The 17904-nt window shown below is 41.2% G+C and overlaps 1 protein-coding gene across 1 annotated transcript in view; it reads right to left on the bottom strand.

Annotated features, from left to right (window-relative positions):
• Positions 1-4173: 4173 nt before the first annotated feature.
• LOC122838396 (leucine-rich repeat-containing protein 52-like) overlaps positions 4174-17904 on the bottom strand; it is a 29888-nt gene continuing 16157 nt past the window's right edge. The window contains exon 2 of the mRNA XM_044129021.1: positions 4174-13502. Coding sequence (XP_043984956.1) covers positions 13174-13502 — 329 coding nt within the window. The 3' untranslated portion in view covers positions 4174-13173. The remainder of the gene's footprint in view (positions 13503-17904) is intronic.

Genomic DNA, 17904 nt, shown 5'->3' with positions numbered 1-17904 from the left:
TTGAAATGGTTGGAAAAGGAACAATTTGCAGGGGGTTAGGGAGAAAATGTTCCTGCATTCCCCTGGAAGGACATTTTTTTGTGTGTGTGAGATGATGGGATGTATTATTGACTTATTGCATTAGGTCGACTCTTTATGGTCCCGTTCCAAAACTGCCCTTGGGGAAATGAAGGGACCGGATCAGATGGAACGCACAAACTTAAAGAAAGTCCGAGCCGCTGCCAGACACACACCGCAAAGTCATTTGTGCTTTTAGTGCAGTAAATGTCTTGGTGTCAAGAAAAAAACAGATTTTCCACCTTACAGATTTCTTCTGTTTTGCTTTTTCGTCACAGTTAATGGTTTGAAGCACATTTTAATGTCAGATAAAGATAGGCAGAGCTACACATATAAAATGCACTTTTCAAATAACAAAATCATTTATTAATGGGGAAACAAAGCTATCCACACTAACATGACCCGATTTGGAAAAGTAATTATCACACTTGTTAAATCAAACGATAACTGTTATAAACCACATTTTTGAGATTACATTCCTTAGCGGGGATAATTACTGCCAGACCTGTAGAACCATGAATTTCTCAAACAAAAACCCTTGAACTGGGTCGCAAAAACACCGAGACATTGACTTCAGTGTGTCTAGAAAGCAACGACAAAGTCAATTCTGGGGCTTTGTGACTAAAGTGAACCACAACAGAGAAATAAGAAACAGTGAGTGGCCAGGCTATCAAAAGTCCTCCAAAAGTTTGTCTACGATTCTTTTAGGAGTTCAAAAAGCAACCCGGAACGACATCAAAAGCCCTGGAGGACTCACTCATGCTTTCTGAAAGATATCTAGATGATCCCAATGACTTTTGAGAATATATTCTGTTGAGTCTTTTTGGAAAACATTCATGAAACTAACAGTGTTTCAAAAAAGACCAACGACAAACAGACAGCTAAACATCACCACCATGTTCATCAGTAGTGTGATGACCCGGGTCTGCTTTGCTGGTTCAGCATTAAATCATTTTAGATTTTAGTTGGAGCTACGACCATAATATCTTGACAGAGTGTATCCCATCATCAGTTTGTCCTTTTGACCTCAGATGCACTTGGAGTAAGACAGTAATAAAAAACAAACCAGCATGTCCAACTCTGAGTAGCTTCAAAAAAACTAACTGAAGGTTTTGGAAATGAGCTTAAATCAAATAGTGATGCTGTGGTTTGACCTTAAAGAGGCTGTTCCTGCATGAAAGCCCTCCAGTGTGGCTGAAATCATTTCTGCAAAGAAGAGTGGGATTGTTTTGTTTTCTTCTGAACGGATGAAATCATCGTTTCAAAACTGCTTTTCAGATTTACTCTGGTTTTGTTTGTCCGATTTCTCATTTTTATGACCAGAAAACGTTTGAAAATAGAATAAGTTTGCGAGGGCGAAACACTTTTCTCACCACATTGTTTGCCTGGCGTCCCTCTGTAGGTCCATCTGCCTAGTTTCGCTTGGTCCGTTCTGCAGCCTCTTCAGCCTTCCTGCATGGAAAAGCTTTCGGGAGAGCCAGAGCTTGGAGATCCAGCAGTTTCAGGGGTTGTGTGATGGATTAGAGCTCAGTCCCTGCCAGTGGTGTTAGCGCAGCGACTGAGCACTTGGCAGAACAACCGGTGTCAGGGGAAGAGGGAGTGGAAAGAAAGAGACAGATGAGAAGTGGAGGGGTGGGCTGCTACTAGCCAGAAAGATGGGTGTGAGGACAGATAAGAAGAGGAGAGAGCAAATATTCATGAAAAATGTTCACTTAAATCATCAGCTGGTTGCTAACATCACTGTTCCTACTATATGTGCATATATGTCGACTCTGTCTGAATCTGTGACAGAGTGAGTCCAGTTTCCAGGAAGTAGAGTTTGAATTATTGTTTTTATGGATTTCTCTGAAAATCTGCTCCAATCAGCAAGTTCAGCAGAAACACACAAAATGTTGCAAACAATTAGCATCACCTTCGAGTTGTGATCTAAAGGACTTCATTTCTGATTTCATTGATGCCGTTAAGTCTACTGACGTGAGATGTGAAGACAGCTGTTTTTTTTTTCTCTTTTTTTCCCAGTAGTTGTAGTGAAAGAAGCCAGTCAGGAAGATCAGCAGGGTTCACTGCGAGAAGCTGGAGTGCTTTGCTGCAGTTTATCCTTTAAATGTGAAGCAGCAGCAGCAGCAGGGATGTTTGGCTTGACTCAGCTGTAACCTGAAACTGTTCTGATACAATGGAAGGAGACTGAGGTGTTTACACAGAAGCTAATATCTTACAGTGGATTATGTGCAAAACCACGGGTGTAACAGCACTGATAAGTCACGGTTCGGTGAGGTACCTCGGTTTTCAAGTCACAGTTCATTTAGACAGGGAAAAAGAAAGAAACGTTCAAGTTTTTCCCCTCTCTTTTCTCCAAATCTATTTTTTATGATTAAAAATACTGTAAAAACATCTCAAAGACCAGAAGACAATAGAAATCGTCCTGACCATGAGAAGATCTCGACAGGGTAAGCTATGTACAACAAGGCAGAACGTGTTTACAGGTCACTTTGCAGTAAAGTTAAAAAAAAACAACAAACAAACCTAGATAATTTGCAAGCTGTCTGAGCAGAATAGTCCACTGCAGACCATATATCAAACTAAATAAAAGTTTTGTTTTATCTGAAAGATAGCTCTGAGTGATCAAAAATAATAAAAACGTAAAAAACAATATTAAGGACTGCTCATTTTAATCTTGCAAAAAAAAAATTAAAATCCTGTCATCTCATTTATTCACTAGTGATATTATTACACTACGCCGATGCTCTGTCTGCACCAACGATGATTTAATAAGCTCAGCTTAAGAATGGGTTCTTAACGTGCTTTAATTCTCAATTAAGCATGAGCAAAGAACTAAAACAGGATGGAGACTTTGTTGCAAAAGTGAGAAAGTTTTGCTGCATTACAACATTCCCAAATGAACAGACCTTTCATTGATATGAAATGAGTCACAGTTGTGAGGTGTTTTGTTAGTTTTTTGCTTTGTCTCACATGGGTTCACACCAACGTTCCTCCTTTTACAATCTACTGAGTGAGGAGGACAACAGGCACAAGGGGAAGGAGGCAGCAGTACGCATGAAGTGTACTAAAAAAGTTTTGAGTTTGAGTCATTTGAGCTCCAATGACTCAAAAAGGCACAAATACCATCCAGAGCATGTCGGTTTTGTTCATTTGATATGACTCAAAATACATTTTGTTCATTTCAGTCATTTCAATTTTGTCAAATGAACTAAATTTCTATTCTATTTGAGTCATTTCAAATCACTTTTTGTCATGACTTGAGTCATTTCATTTCAGATGAATCAAAAAGACAAAATCACCATCCTGAGGAAGTGATTGCTTCATAAACATGTTGTGCATATTCCATGAGTACAGACAACTCAGTGGGAGTTTGCCAGCTGTATTTTGAACACAGTGTTACTTTATAGGTAATTTATGCTGAATTTATCCCTTAAAGTCGCCTGAAGATCTTCTGGGTTCATTTCATGGGGATTTTAGCTCATCGCAGAGCTTATAAATTCAACAAGAGGTGCAAATCCAATTGGAAAAATGGAGCCTAGTTGCAATGATAACTAAATAAATGCATCAAAAGGATGATGGGAGTATACTTGACAATGTTAATCAATTTACATCCACGCAGATAGCAAAAATGGCCCTTTGTATTTGTGACCCGTAGTTTCTGATCAGGAGGAGTTTTTAAGAGATATTTTTGTAAGTGAAGCGGCCAGCTGACTGGCAGTGTGTAGTAGCCAGAAGTTGTGAAATGGGGAGCATTGTGGAGAAAAAAAAAATCCAATCTCTCCAGTACTTTCTTTAACGTTTCATAAATGGACTTTAAAGCCTAAGAATAGCCGGCCAGAACAGAAACTCCTAGTAAACCTTGAGGCCTCTACATATGGCCCAAGTCTGTTTTCATGCAAAAGAGGCCAAATACAAAAGCATGCCATACTTTTTAAGATTTTTATTTGTAAAACCATGTATTCTTTACCTTTCACTTTACAATTATGCACTGCTGTTGGTCTATCGATGAGAATTTTACTGAAATAATTCGGAGTGATGTGGAAACGTTCAGAGGATATGAATACTTTTGCAAGGCACTGTAGATACGATTTTAGCCAAACCCTTATTTCTACATTACAGTCATTTCACAGTTGTGAGCTAGAGGATTCCCTCACTCGGCCACGGGGTTAACCAAACCTCTTTTGTCCCTCTAAATCCCTCAGGACTCCGACACTCAGCTTCAGTGAAACCAGAATTATTCGGTAATTTTTTTATTGCTCATGATTCATCACGTACAAAATTAAAGGAAAATCTCAAAGAAATGACAGAGGGAGGAAAAAAATAAATATAACAGACTGTCTCTCAGCAGGTTCAGAAGGTCAAATTCTGTGTCAGAAATCCCGCACATAAACACACACACAAACACGCACACGCGCACGCACACACACACACACACCTACAGGGAGGACAGTAGGAGTCTTAAAGGATGTATGAAATCTGCAGCTTTAGCAGCGAGCCATCACAGCACTCTGAGTTCTAAACAGCAGGTGAAATGATATCTTCTCCTGCACACACACACACGCCTGCACGCATGCACATACACGGTATGTGTTAAGAGATTACGAGCAGAGGGGAGAGGTTTCAAAGAAGCCCCTGTCTCTCATTCATCACTTCCTTGGATCAAGGCAAAGATCAACACCCTCAGCAATGAGTGACTGACTGAGCAGCAACTTCATTTTTTCATTCCTCAGCAGCAAAAGCTGTGCTCTTAATTCTCAAAATATGCAATATTCCTTTAAATAAGACAGTCAGGCATATTATTTTTCTCTTGAGTTAGAAAAATGGCATATTTTAGTGAGCGGAGATATTTTCAGAGTGACTGGTAAAAGGTGGAACTGGTCTGCTGCGGAGTGAAGAAAGTCAGTATTCGCTGATATAACATTGTGTCTCATGATAGGTCATTTTCAAAGACTTTTAAAATTATTTTATCTTTTTATTAACAGATGCACACAGTGGTGAAAGACTGAAGTAAAATATGGATTAAACACCCGCTATGCTTAACAGATTTACTGCTCTAGGTTTAAAACAGGCAAACTTTTGTTTTTTAAAATAACATAAACTTCATAACGGTAATTGGAGAAAATGGCTGTTTTTCATGTAAAAAGGTAACATAAAAACGTCTTGGGCTGCAGTGCTCAGAAACAGGTTAGGGAGGGGCGGTGGAAGTGGATCACTTTTGCTCCAAACTCATTTTATTCAAAGGTCCACAAGAACTGCAGAGCGATAGAGAGTTTCAGCAGTTGTGAAAGTGGAATGTTTTAAATGCCAAGCAAACCCTGAGACCCTGAGGCCCATGCCTACTCGTTCCCTTGCGACGCCGTCGGATCCGGATTAAACCTTTTCGGTTTGGCAGATCCTTTCCTTCCAGCGGCGTGTAACTTCAGGAGTAACTCAGATGGTGTTGGCCAGAGAAAACAGGAACAGACTTACGAACGATCCTTGGGGAGAATATACAAGATCAATCTCTAATAATATGATGTAGTGACCTCTCCAGGAAGTACCCTGCCTCTCGCGCAATGGCTGCTGGGAATAGATACCAGCCCTCCTGCTACCTTGCAAAGATAAGCGGTTATAGAAAATGGGTGAATGAATGGATGGATGAACACATTTAAATATTATTTTAAGTTGTCTAGATGACCCAAAACAACAGCTGTTTGGCTGTTAGCCTTTCACATCTTTGCTTCAGTTTTCTGTGAAATTACATCTTTTTTTATTCAAAGTAAGATGAAAGTTAGGATTTTTCATTTGCCCTGCAAACTGGTCCCAGTCATAAACTGGTTCTAGTGCTTCCTTAGCTCCAGTTCGGTCCCAGATGATGTGTCAAAAACTCTCAAACTTAGAACAGAACGACGTTATTTAGTTTCCTGCAGTCAAGGGAGAGAAAATAAGGATCTCTGTTTTAGGGCATTTGTCGTATCGTTTATCTATTATCGTGATAAATATCTTGTCATTAAAGGAATTTTGATTTATTGTTGTCACAATACAATCCAACAGATGATGTTTTAAACCACCAAAACTGTCCTTATTGTTGGGATTGTTATTTTTGACATTTTCTCAATTATTTGCTTAGAGCATGGAAAAATATCAATAAATTTGAAAATATGGTTAAATGCATTTACTACCTGCTGTTGTTGCAAATCACACGACTAGTGTCTGAAAAAAACATATTACAAATGGGTGTTTTATTCAAGAGCGTCATGCTTTCAGATCCGTTCAGTAACCAAGAAAAGCTGTAAAAAAATAGTTCTTATTGTCACGTTTGTCGATATCCCAACAGTACCACAAAATATCGAGATAAAAATTGAAGTTCATATCGTTCATATCGCCCAGCCCTACTCAGTTCTTGTGGAATATGTATAGGCCTTTTAGTGTCTTTATTAATTCAGGTCAAAATAAACATTAAAAACATATTCCTTTAGTGTTAGCAAGTAATCAAATTAATCGCTCGTCACGGAGCTTAAGGAGTTCAAATGCACTCACAAATAATCTTCACTGAATCCATGGAGACCATTTACAACTCACTTCCTCATAAAAACCATCTTTATCATCGCTTGGTGTCAATAAATCTCTCTGTTCATTCACAAAACCTGCAAAATAGTGTTAATATATTAACATAATGGGATGAGAACATCTGTTTACTGACACTGGTAACATTAAAATGTCTTCCTGCACCATGATCCTCCACAAAGTATTTACTGGATGAGACGTTTATAATGCTGTCACATAGGGCGTGCTGTGGTGGCGTAGGGGACAGCGCGACCCACATTTGGAGGCCTTCAGTCCTCAACGCGGCGGTCGCGGGTTTGATTCCCGGACCCGGCCGACGTTTGCCGCATGTCTTCCCCCTTCTCCTTCCCCCTTTCCTGTCAGCCTACTGTCATATAAAGGACACTAGAGCCCACAAAAAGACCCCCTGGAGGGGAAAAAATAAATAAATAATGCTGTCACATAATAATGGCAACATGGACCAACGTATTGATGATTTTAATGATGGCAATGGACAAAATATAATCTCTGTTACTGGTTTCACAATTTTAACTGCCTTGTCGCTGAAATGTGCTATGCATATTAATCTGATTGACTGACTGATGTAATGTCAAGCTGGCTTTCGGGTCGTAAAAGTAAATCAACCAGTAAAGAACAGCTTTGGCGGGAAAATGCCTGAAAGGGAGAACCTCGCTTCAACTAGACCTTAAATAAATCGATTATCGACCAAAGATGTGTTTCTCAGAGGCTCGTTTGAGACTTTCTACACGTCAACAAACACAAAACCCTCATCCTTTAACGTCCGCGGTATTTTTACTCTGCCCTCTGTTCGGTGCTGCAACATGTTAGCACTAGTTAGAAATCGCTTCCTTTGCCAAACCGCCGCAGTTTCTGACCTACAGCACGCAAGCAACAGTCGCTCTCTGTCCGCTGTACAGTCGTCGCCGGCATCAAACTGAAAATAGTTACGCTCTCTAGACAGGAAGTATTGTTGTCCTCTGATAAGTACATGTTGCGGCTGAGAGGTCGTGCCCTTCTGTGCCAAATGATTGTGATGTAATATAAGACGGACGGACGGCACTTTAAGCTTCCCTTTGACAAAAACGATCTGATAATGACAGCGTAAAGATTTAGCCGGGGTAAATTATGAGTCCAGGTGTGTCTCTGCGCGCGTGTGTGTGTTAAAGCTGATGATGGCGTCAGATTGAAGATGGAGGGGAGGATAAGAGGATGTAGTGATGCATGGCAAGAGAGACCAAAACAGGAGTGTTAATGTTCTCGGGCCCGCGGCTCTGACTTTAGCTGTGCCCTTGAGATTCATTTTGCATGTGCTGGATGTGTGTGTGTGTGGGTGTGTGCGTATGTGTGTGTGTGACGGCTGGCCGGCGTGTGTATGTGTGGAAAGCAGACAGTGGGCTGATTCCTGTGGTTGACTTTGTGTCGGATAAGGTGTGTTACCCTGATGATTAGTTAACCCACCGTTGTAAATAAATCTGAAGCCACTCATGTGCATCAGCATCAAAAGACGGCGCCCGAAGCCATAAATATACACCTGTGTGTGCTCACAGATACTCAGTGACACATGCATCGAGCTCTCTTGAGATTTATCCTTTATGCGTTTACGTTCTCAGCAAAGGACAATAATGTAGCCCATCAATCTCTGAAACGGCTCAGCGTGTCGTTCGGAAAGAATTCACACTTCTGACATTGTCCGCACTCTTCTCCCCGCCCATCTCCATCAGGAAGTTTGTCGTTTATCATCTCCGAACTCCTACCCGCGACGGACGGGCTGGAGGCGACGCGGAGTGGAAGAGAAGGGGCTTTCGATCGTCGTCTGTCCATACATCATTCACCCATGCTGCTCGCAGAGATGCTTTGTGATGCTCTGACCCAATTAAACAGACGCAGTCGCGCGAGCAACCAACAAACACTCCACTTTCGGTGCTCCCCGGTGACCTTGAATGTTGTTGTTTAAACATATTGGCTGCAGATCTCTTCTGTTTTTTGCTTTTTCATTGTCACATTCCAGATCCACAAGGACAAAGATTATGGCGGTCAAAAATAACAAGGACATTCCTGCGGGTTGGTGACCCATTTTTTGATCAGTTAAGATGATGTTTACAAACAACACCCAGGCTTAATTATGGTCAAATCTGTAGAATCAATACATTCACTTATATAGAACACTTATATAGAAGATGTCAAAAAGCAAAAAATGATGCCTTGATCTGGATGATGGTAAAGCTGCAGACATCAATCTTTTGGGAAGGACATTACAAAGCCATTTTAAAGGGCTTTGGACAACGCAGAACCGAAATGAGAACCAAACATAAAACAGTGGCGAATCTTCCCACAAGTGACTGGCCTATCAAAATTACTTCAAGGGCACAATGACAACTCAGAGAGGTCCCACAAGAAGCAAGCAGAACGCCCAACACATTGCAGCTCAGTTAAGAGGACGTGATTCACAGGACATCCTTAAAAGACTTAAATTTAAATGTTTGTATCTAAAATTAAGGTCTTAAATGTCTTAAATTCAGTTTGCCTTTAATATGTTAGTCACAGGTCTTAAATTTTGTCGTACTTTTGTATGTTCTATGTTTTGACGTCTTCATTGCGTGACACTCAAGACAGTTGCGGCTACCACTAACTCACTGCTGACTAGCTTTTTTGCATTTCTCGTGGGTCAGTGCAAATTTATCGCCAGTTGGCTGGATGAAGTTTGGACTTTTCTGTTGAGCTGAGGGTTTTTAAATTTAATTCATAATGGTCTTCAAAATTCCGAGACAGATGTTGAAACCTGCATAAAAGTCAGAATTTAACAATAAGAATGTGAAACTAAGCACAAATGCCAAGTATGAGCAGTTCTGACTAAAACTAAAACAAAGGCACAAGAACTAGGGTTCTGGGGTGGCTTTGTCAAAGTCCAAACTTAAATTAGATCCAATTTCACGTTGTTCACGCATTAAATCCTTCAAATTAATTAGAAAACGTACACTAAGATGAGTATTTCTCCTCAGTGGCTTTCATTTGTCACAAACACTTGATGGCCTTTGTTTCCAAAAAGAAATTCACTTTCTTTAACAATAAAATGTGCCTGAAACTTAGGACAAAAAATAAAATAAAAATTTAAAACTAAAAGGAATTAAATTCATTTTCTCAGCCTTGTATGTTCAGTGTAACGTGAGGTTAACCAGGAGATAAGACCAGTCACATCACATAAAGTCAACATTAAGTGCTTGACTGATTAAATCCGTCTTATTACCATCTTCATGTGCAGCCACCATGAATCTGTCCCACTTCTTTAAGTGCAGCATCTCAGATATGGTTGCTGCACTGTGGTGAATCTTTAGGTTCACAGTGAGACCTAACGAAAAGCCAATGCACAGGTTACCGGAGTACTTGGTTCCCCCAAAGGAAGACTTTGTCTGCCTTTACAGGGGACAAAGCTCGAGCAGTAAACTGACACCAAAAACAAGAAAATATGTCCAGGAATGAAGATCTGTGCATCAGTAATGGTTCTGGAATTGACTTCAGAGCTGGGCTGAGCCCGGCCCAGTAGCCAGCAGGATTTGCTGGCTGTTGCTGTGCTAACAACTGTCTGCAGGGAAATGTAACAGGAGCACATCCTGAAACGTAAACATTAAAGCAGGGATGTCGTAGCAGATCTACTGATATTAGCAATGAAAGTGATGATTTCAACTTAGCAACAAAAATCTGTGTTTGAGACTTGCCTTTTTAAGCAACACTCGTCGGAAGAAGAATTGAAGAGAATCATTGAAGAACCCTACACATAATGTGAAATATTTATTCAGGAGCATTTTGAGGACTCGCTAGAAAATAGAATATTTGACAGAGACAAGATACAAAAAGGTTTTTAAGGACTTCGGAGATATTTTTAATGTTAACCTGCTTCACATTTTCCTATCAGAGCTTACAGACTTTTAAAAAGTTGTCGACAAGTCTGGGCTGCATCAGATAGTTTAAAATCTTCAATATTTAGGGTCGGTCTAGAAGCAGATCAGCAGAATAATGCAAATGTGGACTGGTCAGTCCTGGACTGCGATATTGTGTACTGACCACAGTCTCTTACATCGTTATACGGATTTATGTTGATAAGGAATCATCAGAACTGCCACCTATTCACAATTCATGTTTTGCAGATTCACCAATTTTACTGTGGAACCTAACTTAAAGGTATTCTCAATTTTTTTTGTGGCGCACATCTGAAACATGTGAAAGGAAATTGCAGTTAATCCAGCTGGATTAACTGGGTGACATGCTACTTGACATGCTATTGGCTGCCGTTTGCAAAGCAGCCAATGCCGGGGCTGCATTTACTTTCACTGGTGCTGATAGGCTGTACCCCAGAAAGCTGAAAAAAGGAAGACCGCTGTAGATTTTAGCTTCTGTGGTAGTGCTAAAACAGTTTCCCCTGTACGCGTTAATGCATAATCAGGCATCTTTAGTGTTGAACTGTGAAAATAGCCAAGAATTTCTAGAGGGGGTCTCAGCTACTCCTGGAGCTTAACTATTTGCGGCTGGCTTTGGTCCCTGACAAGGGAATGCCGATATCCACTATATTGCTGTAACTTTCTATTAGTTTTACATGCATGGCCTATTTATTCAATGTGTACTTGGAGTCCTAATTTGGAGTTACAAGATTCCAGCATCAGAGTACAAATCAAATGCACCATATAAACCTGCCACAAATCAGCCAAATGAAACCCTTGGAGCACCGGAGACACGGCTACCTGCAGGGTTGCCAACGTTCACATTTCAGAGTTTTCTTCTATTTCTAACTCCGACTGGACAAACCTCATTCCAATTAAGGAGATCCTATAACCGTACCGGCAGCTGAAAAGTTGGCAACTCTGACTTGAACACCTTGCACAATGTCTAGAGATGAGGTGAGGGACCAAAGTCTGCAAATGTGGGATTGTCCGCCGTTTTAGACAAAATCTTTCACTGCAAAAGAACGTCTTGTGAGAAGAAATCAGTGTTCTGTCATTGTTGAAGAAAACGGTGCAATGTTACTGTTGCTGCAACCAACGTTGTCCTGTTTACTCTAAATAAGGCAGACGAGCACTCAAAACTTGCCGGGGTGTTGGTCTTGCGTCTCCGACACTCCTGTTGTGATTCTGCTGCATTAGGGAGTCCCGCAGGAGCCAGGTCACGATTTCATAACGTCCAGCTCAAACAAGGTGACATGTTCAAGTCACGTACAATTTGTGACGCTGCGCGTTGTGCTCTAAGCCTAAATTTCTCAAACGGCCAATCGAAACTCGGGAACAAGCGGGAGCCTGTAATCACGCCTAGTTGAAAAGAGCACTGAAGCTTCACTCTACGAAGCTCAAGCACACTGAAAGATCAGCCCAAAACGAGGTTTTTAAGTGGTGTCAAGCTGCTTTGTTAGAAAGTGGCAAAGCTTTTTAGAGATGATTTTACATTCAAAAAAATGTCACACAATTAATTCTGCTAATATCTCTCCTGTGTGAAGACTGCATCAGTTTTTGCCTCTAACCAGCTGTCAGTCAAAAAGACTGCAAAACCAATTAAGCAAATAATTTCCAATAGTACTTGTAGCTAAAAAGAACAACAACAACAACAAAAACTCAACAAAGTGCCTGTTTGACATAAGAAATGCGGTTGCAAAACTCCATCGATTGCCAAACTGAGAAACTTTTCATGGGGATTAATCGGAATTTAGTTGCAAAAGAAAAAAAATATTCATGCCCGTATGTGATGTGGTTTCTTTAAACTTCCAGTTCATCCTCGTGATTTCCCATGAAAAGTTTACAGTTTGAAATATTTCCAAGATCCCCATGGAAAGTTTCCGATGCCGCTTCGATCTCAGCAGCCTCAATAAAGAACAGAATGCCCTGACTTTTGAACGGCAGATCCCTGAACTTTCTGTGTTGCTTGTGTTTCAGTGAGTTGTGAGTCACTTCTTTTATGCACAATCACACTAATGTGTTTTTATCTATTTAATTATGTGCCCCCAAAATGAGTTTTTGCTCAATGTTTACAGATTTCGTCCTCAGCACAGAACAGCTAATGTTGACTATTTCAAGTGAAAATACCGTTTAAACATTGACATAAACAAGTTTCCCTGTTTCCACTGTGGCAGATTTAAGGCATGGGTCTTTTTTTCTTCTTCTTATTTTACCTTTATTTTCTGAATGAAGTGTGCGTGTGCTTGAATGTGCCACTCGCACAAGGTGTTGGTAAAGAGCACTTTACATCGCATGGAGGAACATGTGGTTGTATGTGCAGGGCTATTGCTCTCAATAATCTCAGAGGTCAATCTGTTCTCCTAGCTCGAAGGCATCCTTATTGCTGTCTCTGATTGTTTCTCTCTCTCACACACACACACACACACACACACACACACACACACGTGCGCACACACACGCCAACACACACTTAAACACACACTTTTCGTTACGTTAAAGAGCATTTGCGATATCTAAATCTGCAACAGGAAGAGACAAGCAGATCTCGGTTTCAGGGCGGAGGCTCGTCCCTCCTCCGTTTTCTGTCCGTTTTCCCTTCAAGTAGCGTTTCCGGACGCCTCTCCGCAGCGGCCCGTCACACCTGCATGTTGGGTTTGCTCAGGTCCCCGTTGCCCTGGTTGCCTCCTCCGCCGCTCCCGTTCATCGGCCCCCTCTCGTCCTCGTCCTCGCTGTCCAGCTCCTCGCTCTTACGCTTGCTGTAGCGCTCGTACAGCACCATGAGCACGCCCATCACCCAGGCCGACACCGTGCCGGCCGAGAAGATGACGAAGCCAATGGCGATGAAGAAGAGGTAGTCCCAGTAGCCCAGACCCTGGTGGCAGTCCGCCCGCAGCTGCATGCCGACCTCCGCCAAACGCTGGCCCGCCAGCTCCGGAGGGTTGTAGCAAATCGTCTGGCCCTCATCTGGAAGTGGAGGAGAGATGGGGGAATTAATTAGGAGGGATATTGCATGAAAGGACATCAGGGCTGAGAATAATGGGTGCATATGGTGGAGGATGAAGGGCAGAGTGTCAGAATGGACAAAAAAATGTAATTGCTTTGAAGGAAATGCTGGGCGACCATCAATAACGTCCACACAGACGCTGCCTTCAACAATGCATTGATAACCTTGGTGATAAAGGGTCCCAGAAGCCAATAACATATTTCCTCTGAGTAATAAGAAAAACAGAAGTCTTTGGCGTGCAGGACACCGAAACATTACTATGCCGCGCACACCGACGCACCCCTACAAGGAAAGGTGACACCAGCCCTCCCTCCCTCGCTCCCCCGTCCGACAATAAACACCAACAAATGACTCTGCTGCTGCGGAGAGACAAGGAGACAAATGTTTTCTCTGACAAGACATCTGCCCCCGTAATGAAGAATATGATAATCGGCCTGACTGACGACTGACCACACAAAAGAGGCAGAATTATTGGCACGAACAAAACACTGCGCACAGTAGAGGGTTCATTTGGAGGTGGAGGGGATGGCGCTCGGCGTGTAAAGGTTGCAACAGCCGGACAAACAGGCTTATGGGATTAAAAGTGTTTCCGAAGAGCTTATCGGGAGCACCGATCAGCATGCCGGAGTCAATACGTCTTTACGCTGACGACACCGTTCTGTTCTTGTAGAGATTTTGTTCGGCATTTACTCCAAAATGAAAAAAAGGAAATTCTTTTTTGTTTGTTTTGAATGAATTACAAATATGTGGGTAACAAGGTGTACAAAACTAAACTTTAACCCCTCAACTTTTGTGATGACACCAGGGACCCACTGACTTGCACGCAAAACATTTCGAAGGCGACAGGTAAACATTAGCTGACAAGACATCTGTCAGCTAAACAAAATGGACCAGACAGACCAGCTTCTGTCTTCTAAACTGAGACAGAAGCTGGATTCTTTTTGTAACTCAAGCTTCCCACTTTTCACAAGCAGAAGAATTACAGCAGCATCGATGGTCTTTGCTCTGGACGATGGCGATGTCTTTCACAGCCGAGCTGCCCACTCCATCCAAGAAACTACGTGTCATTCTGTTTCAAGATTCATAACTAAAGATTTTTGTCTGTAAAAAGAGATTACGGCTATTTTCCCAAAGGCACCTTCACATCCACAAATTGATAATTTTGTTCACTCTCCTTGGCAAGCTGTGTATTGTCAGTCAGATTGGATGGTGGGTGTCTAAAAACAATTAGGGCAGGAACCTCAAACCTACCAGTTTGTTTTACTCAAACACAAACCTCTTTTTAAGGTTTGTGTTTGGATACATTTACAAAAAAGTTACTATAAAAAGCTGCAATTAAATCCCCTTAAGAGGTTCTTATTTGACTCTGCAAATAAAATCCCAACAAAGATGACGTCAACTTACGAACCGGTAGCAAATGAGATTGTAACGTGTCTGAGAGACCTCAGTCAACAGTTAAAAGTCGAAGGTCAAGACGAGGTCAGGAGGACAGAGAACCTTTTCTGGGTCAGCCGTTCCTGGAGCTGGAAATCACAAACCTCCTAACTTGACTGCAGAAGACGTTCAGAGTCTCTGCCGTGGGAGTTCACCGCTGTGCGCTGCAGACAAATACGACTTTCATGGATGAGTCATAGAAGGAAAACCTTTCTGCATCCGTAACACAATTCGGCATCAGAAGCTAAAAAGTAAACATGGAACTTAACAAAGGCCTTGGGAGGAAGGAGACGGGAAAACCCTCCAACCAAATGGAAGCATTTTGAGAAATGCTGCACGAAAACATATTGCACTGAACACCAACTCAAATTCTTCCCCAGCTGCAAAAAAATGTGCTTAAAAGCTGTGAGATCTCACACCGTGGTGCCATCATGTCGATCAACAAAATTCAGCCTTTAAAAGGGAATTTTTTTTTTCTTTTTTTTAAAGACACTGATAGATTATTTCAGCATGTCCACTAAAATAGCAGGAAACCCAGCAGTTCGATTTGTGATGCGATACTCTGAATACTATTCATTTTAGTTTCGCCTTTTTAAAATCTGGTCTTATTTGGAGCTGTTTCTTTTTCTGCCCTCCACAGATTGTTCCTCGACAGATCTACTGCTGCCGTACGACAGACAAGCTAAGAAAGCATTTACTAAAAGTAACGAAATTAAATAATGACCCATGCATTAAGGTGCTATTCACAGGTAAGTTATCCCACCACAACTCTGTCTATGGTTTTTATGACGTCTATGCTGGAAAAAGAAAAAGCACAAAAAAAGGGATAAGTCTGAATAAATCTGAAGAGGCAAGAATTCACTCTAGGATGGTGACTATAAAGATAATTTGCATTAGAGATGGGTCGCTCCATCCAAAGTATAAATAATATCGATATTGAGTTTGGTATCACTTTAGTTTCAGATTCCCTTTTGAATTTTATTTATTTTTTATTTTTGGGGTATTATAGTTTCTCAACTCCGCCTAAAAAAAAGAAATGATTTTTGCTTTGATTTGTTCTCAAATGCTAAAGGATGCAAAAGTTTAGTTTTTCTGTTTTCTCTGTTTATGGTGTTAATGTGTTGTTTAAGTATTCTTGCAGACACATATAAACTTTCTCCACATTCAAAATTCATTTTAAAAGGAAAAAAATCACATAAACGATCAGAAGTTTGATGAGATATCAAATGAGAATACACAATTTTAGCATCGGTATCAGCATCAGTATTAGTATCAGTATCAGTGGCGTTGTATTCACTTGGTATCGGATCGACACCAAAACCATATTTCGCAGACTTCTACTTTGTGTTTGAGTTTTTATTCTTGACACTTTCAAACAGCAGAAAACTAAAAAAAAAACAATAAAAAAACACACAGACATTGCATTATAGGTAAAATATTCCCCACTGAACTTTAAATCTAAACTAACAATAAAAAAAGGGGTTTGTCTTGCGCTCAAACATGCCAAGTTTATGCCGATTAGAGTGACTTCTGCAAACATCTAATAAAGGAAAGAAAGCAGGAAACGCAGTTTTCAATCAGTCCGTCTTCAGCAGTCCTGCTACTTCCCTTGCTCCTCCCTGCCTCTTTAATTGCCTTGTGCGCTCCAGAAAGGGGAGCTTTTTTTCCCTCCTTCCTCCAGCTCAGAACAATGAGAGAGATGACAGAGAAGAGATAGAAAGACGAACAGCTGCAGCACTTTTAAAGATGAAAGTCCAGAGGCAGTGGGGAGAGAGATAATAGCAGAGAATCCCGTCAGACGGAGAGAGAAAAAAAATGCTAACGCGTGCACAGATTTAAAATATTTACATCCACATGCTTTTAAATCAAAGCGACAAATGTTGAGTCTGATTTTAGAAGGAAAGGGGAGGTTTTTTTGTTATTTTTGAATGGATTGCCTTATTATCTTAATTAAGCTGCAGGCATCTACCAATAAAAGTCCCGACGACAAGGAAGGGAGCCGCAGCGAAGAACAGCAGGATAGGATCTGTACTTGCCAAACCGGGCCTGACTGAATTTTTCTTTTTTTTAACAGCATCAGCAGCTCCAGGAAACAGACAAAACAATAAAACCCATGCACACTTTACAAATCTCTATCTGTGTTATTCAGATTCAACCCTTCAGATAACCTGAGACAAGACAAGATCCATCTGGCGATGATGATTAGATCAGTGCTACGAAGGATGTGAGGATTAAATGTAACAAATTAGCCAGCTCGGTGGTCCGATAAGCTATCTCTAAGCCCACCAGAGAGAATTTCCACAACACATCTGCACAGCTTTGATAAGGTTTTCTTAATCAATACGGACGTAGCAATCGCCTAAGGATTTGTCTCCCCAAACGTCTCCTGTTAATGCTTTTATGTCATGTGTGCTCCGGACCTCTGCTTCTTGACACAGCAGCTGAGACGTGTTTGTGTTTACCTGACAATTGTCCCCAGTGCAGGTATACCGAGAGCATTCACAACACTTCAAGCTGCTGGGGAAGCTTTTAACTTTGTAATGAGGCATTTAGTGGGTTTAGTGATTAGTTAAGACTACAGGGAGGTTGCTCTGCAGTAAAAGTTCAGATGAGGACATTGCTGACAGGCAACAGCGGTGTGCGACTCGACCAAAGTGGTGGTCACCCTCCCCTGTTTTTTTATCTTCTTCCCCTTCACGTTTCACAACACCTCCTTTAGCTCAAAGGAGACTAAAACACACCAGGCTGGTTTTATTTTACCTCGGTCTCTGAAGAAACTCAGGCAAACCTTGAAAGTCTACAGAGCCTAATGCAAAACCCAGAGAGAATTTAAAACAGAGAACCGCTTCATCCGTGTTTTTAACTTGGAAACAGTCCTAATTGGCTTCTTCTTCTTAATTTTTCTGTTTTTCCATTTCCTGTCATCAT

Source organism: Gambusia affinis, linkage group LG10 (genome assembly GCF_019740435.1).
Source record: "Gambusia affinis linkage group LG10, SWU_Gaff_1.0, whole genome shotgun sequence".
NCBI classification, from domain to species: domain Eukaryota; kingdom Metazoa; phylum Chordata; class Actinopteri; order Cyprinodontiformes; family Poeciliidae; genus Gambusia; species Gambusia affinis.
Note: the sequence above shows the minus strand (reverse complement) of the source record. Positions and strands in the feature narration are given on the sequence as shown.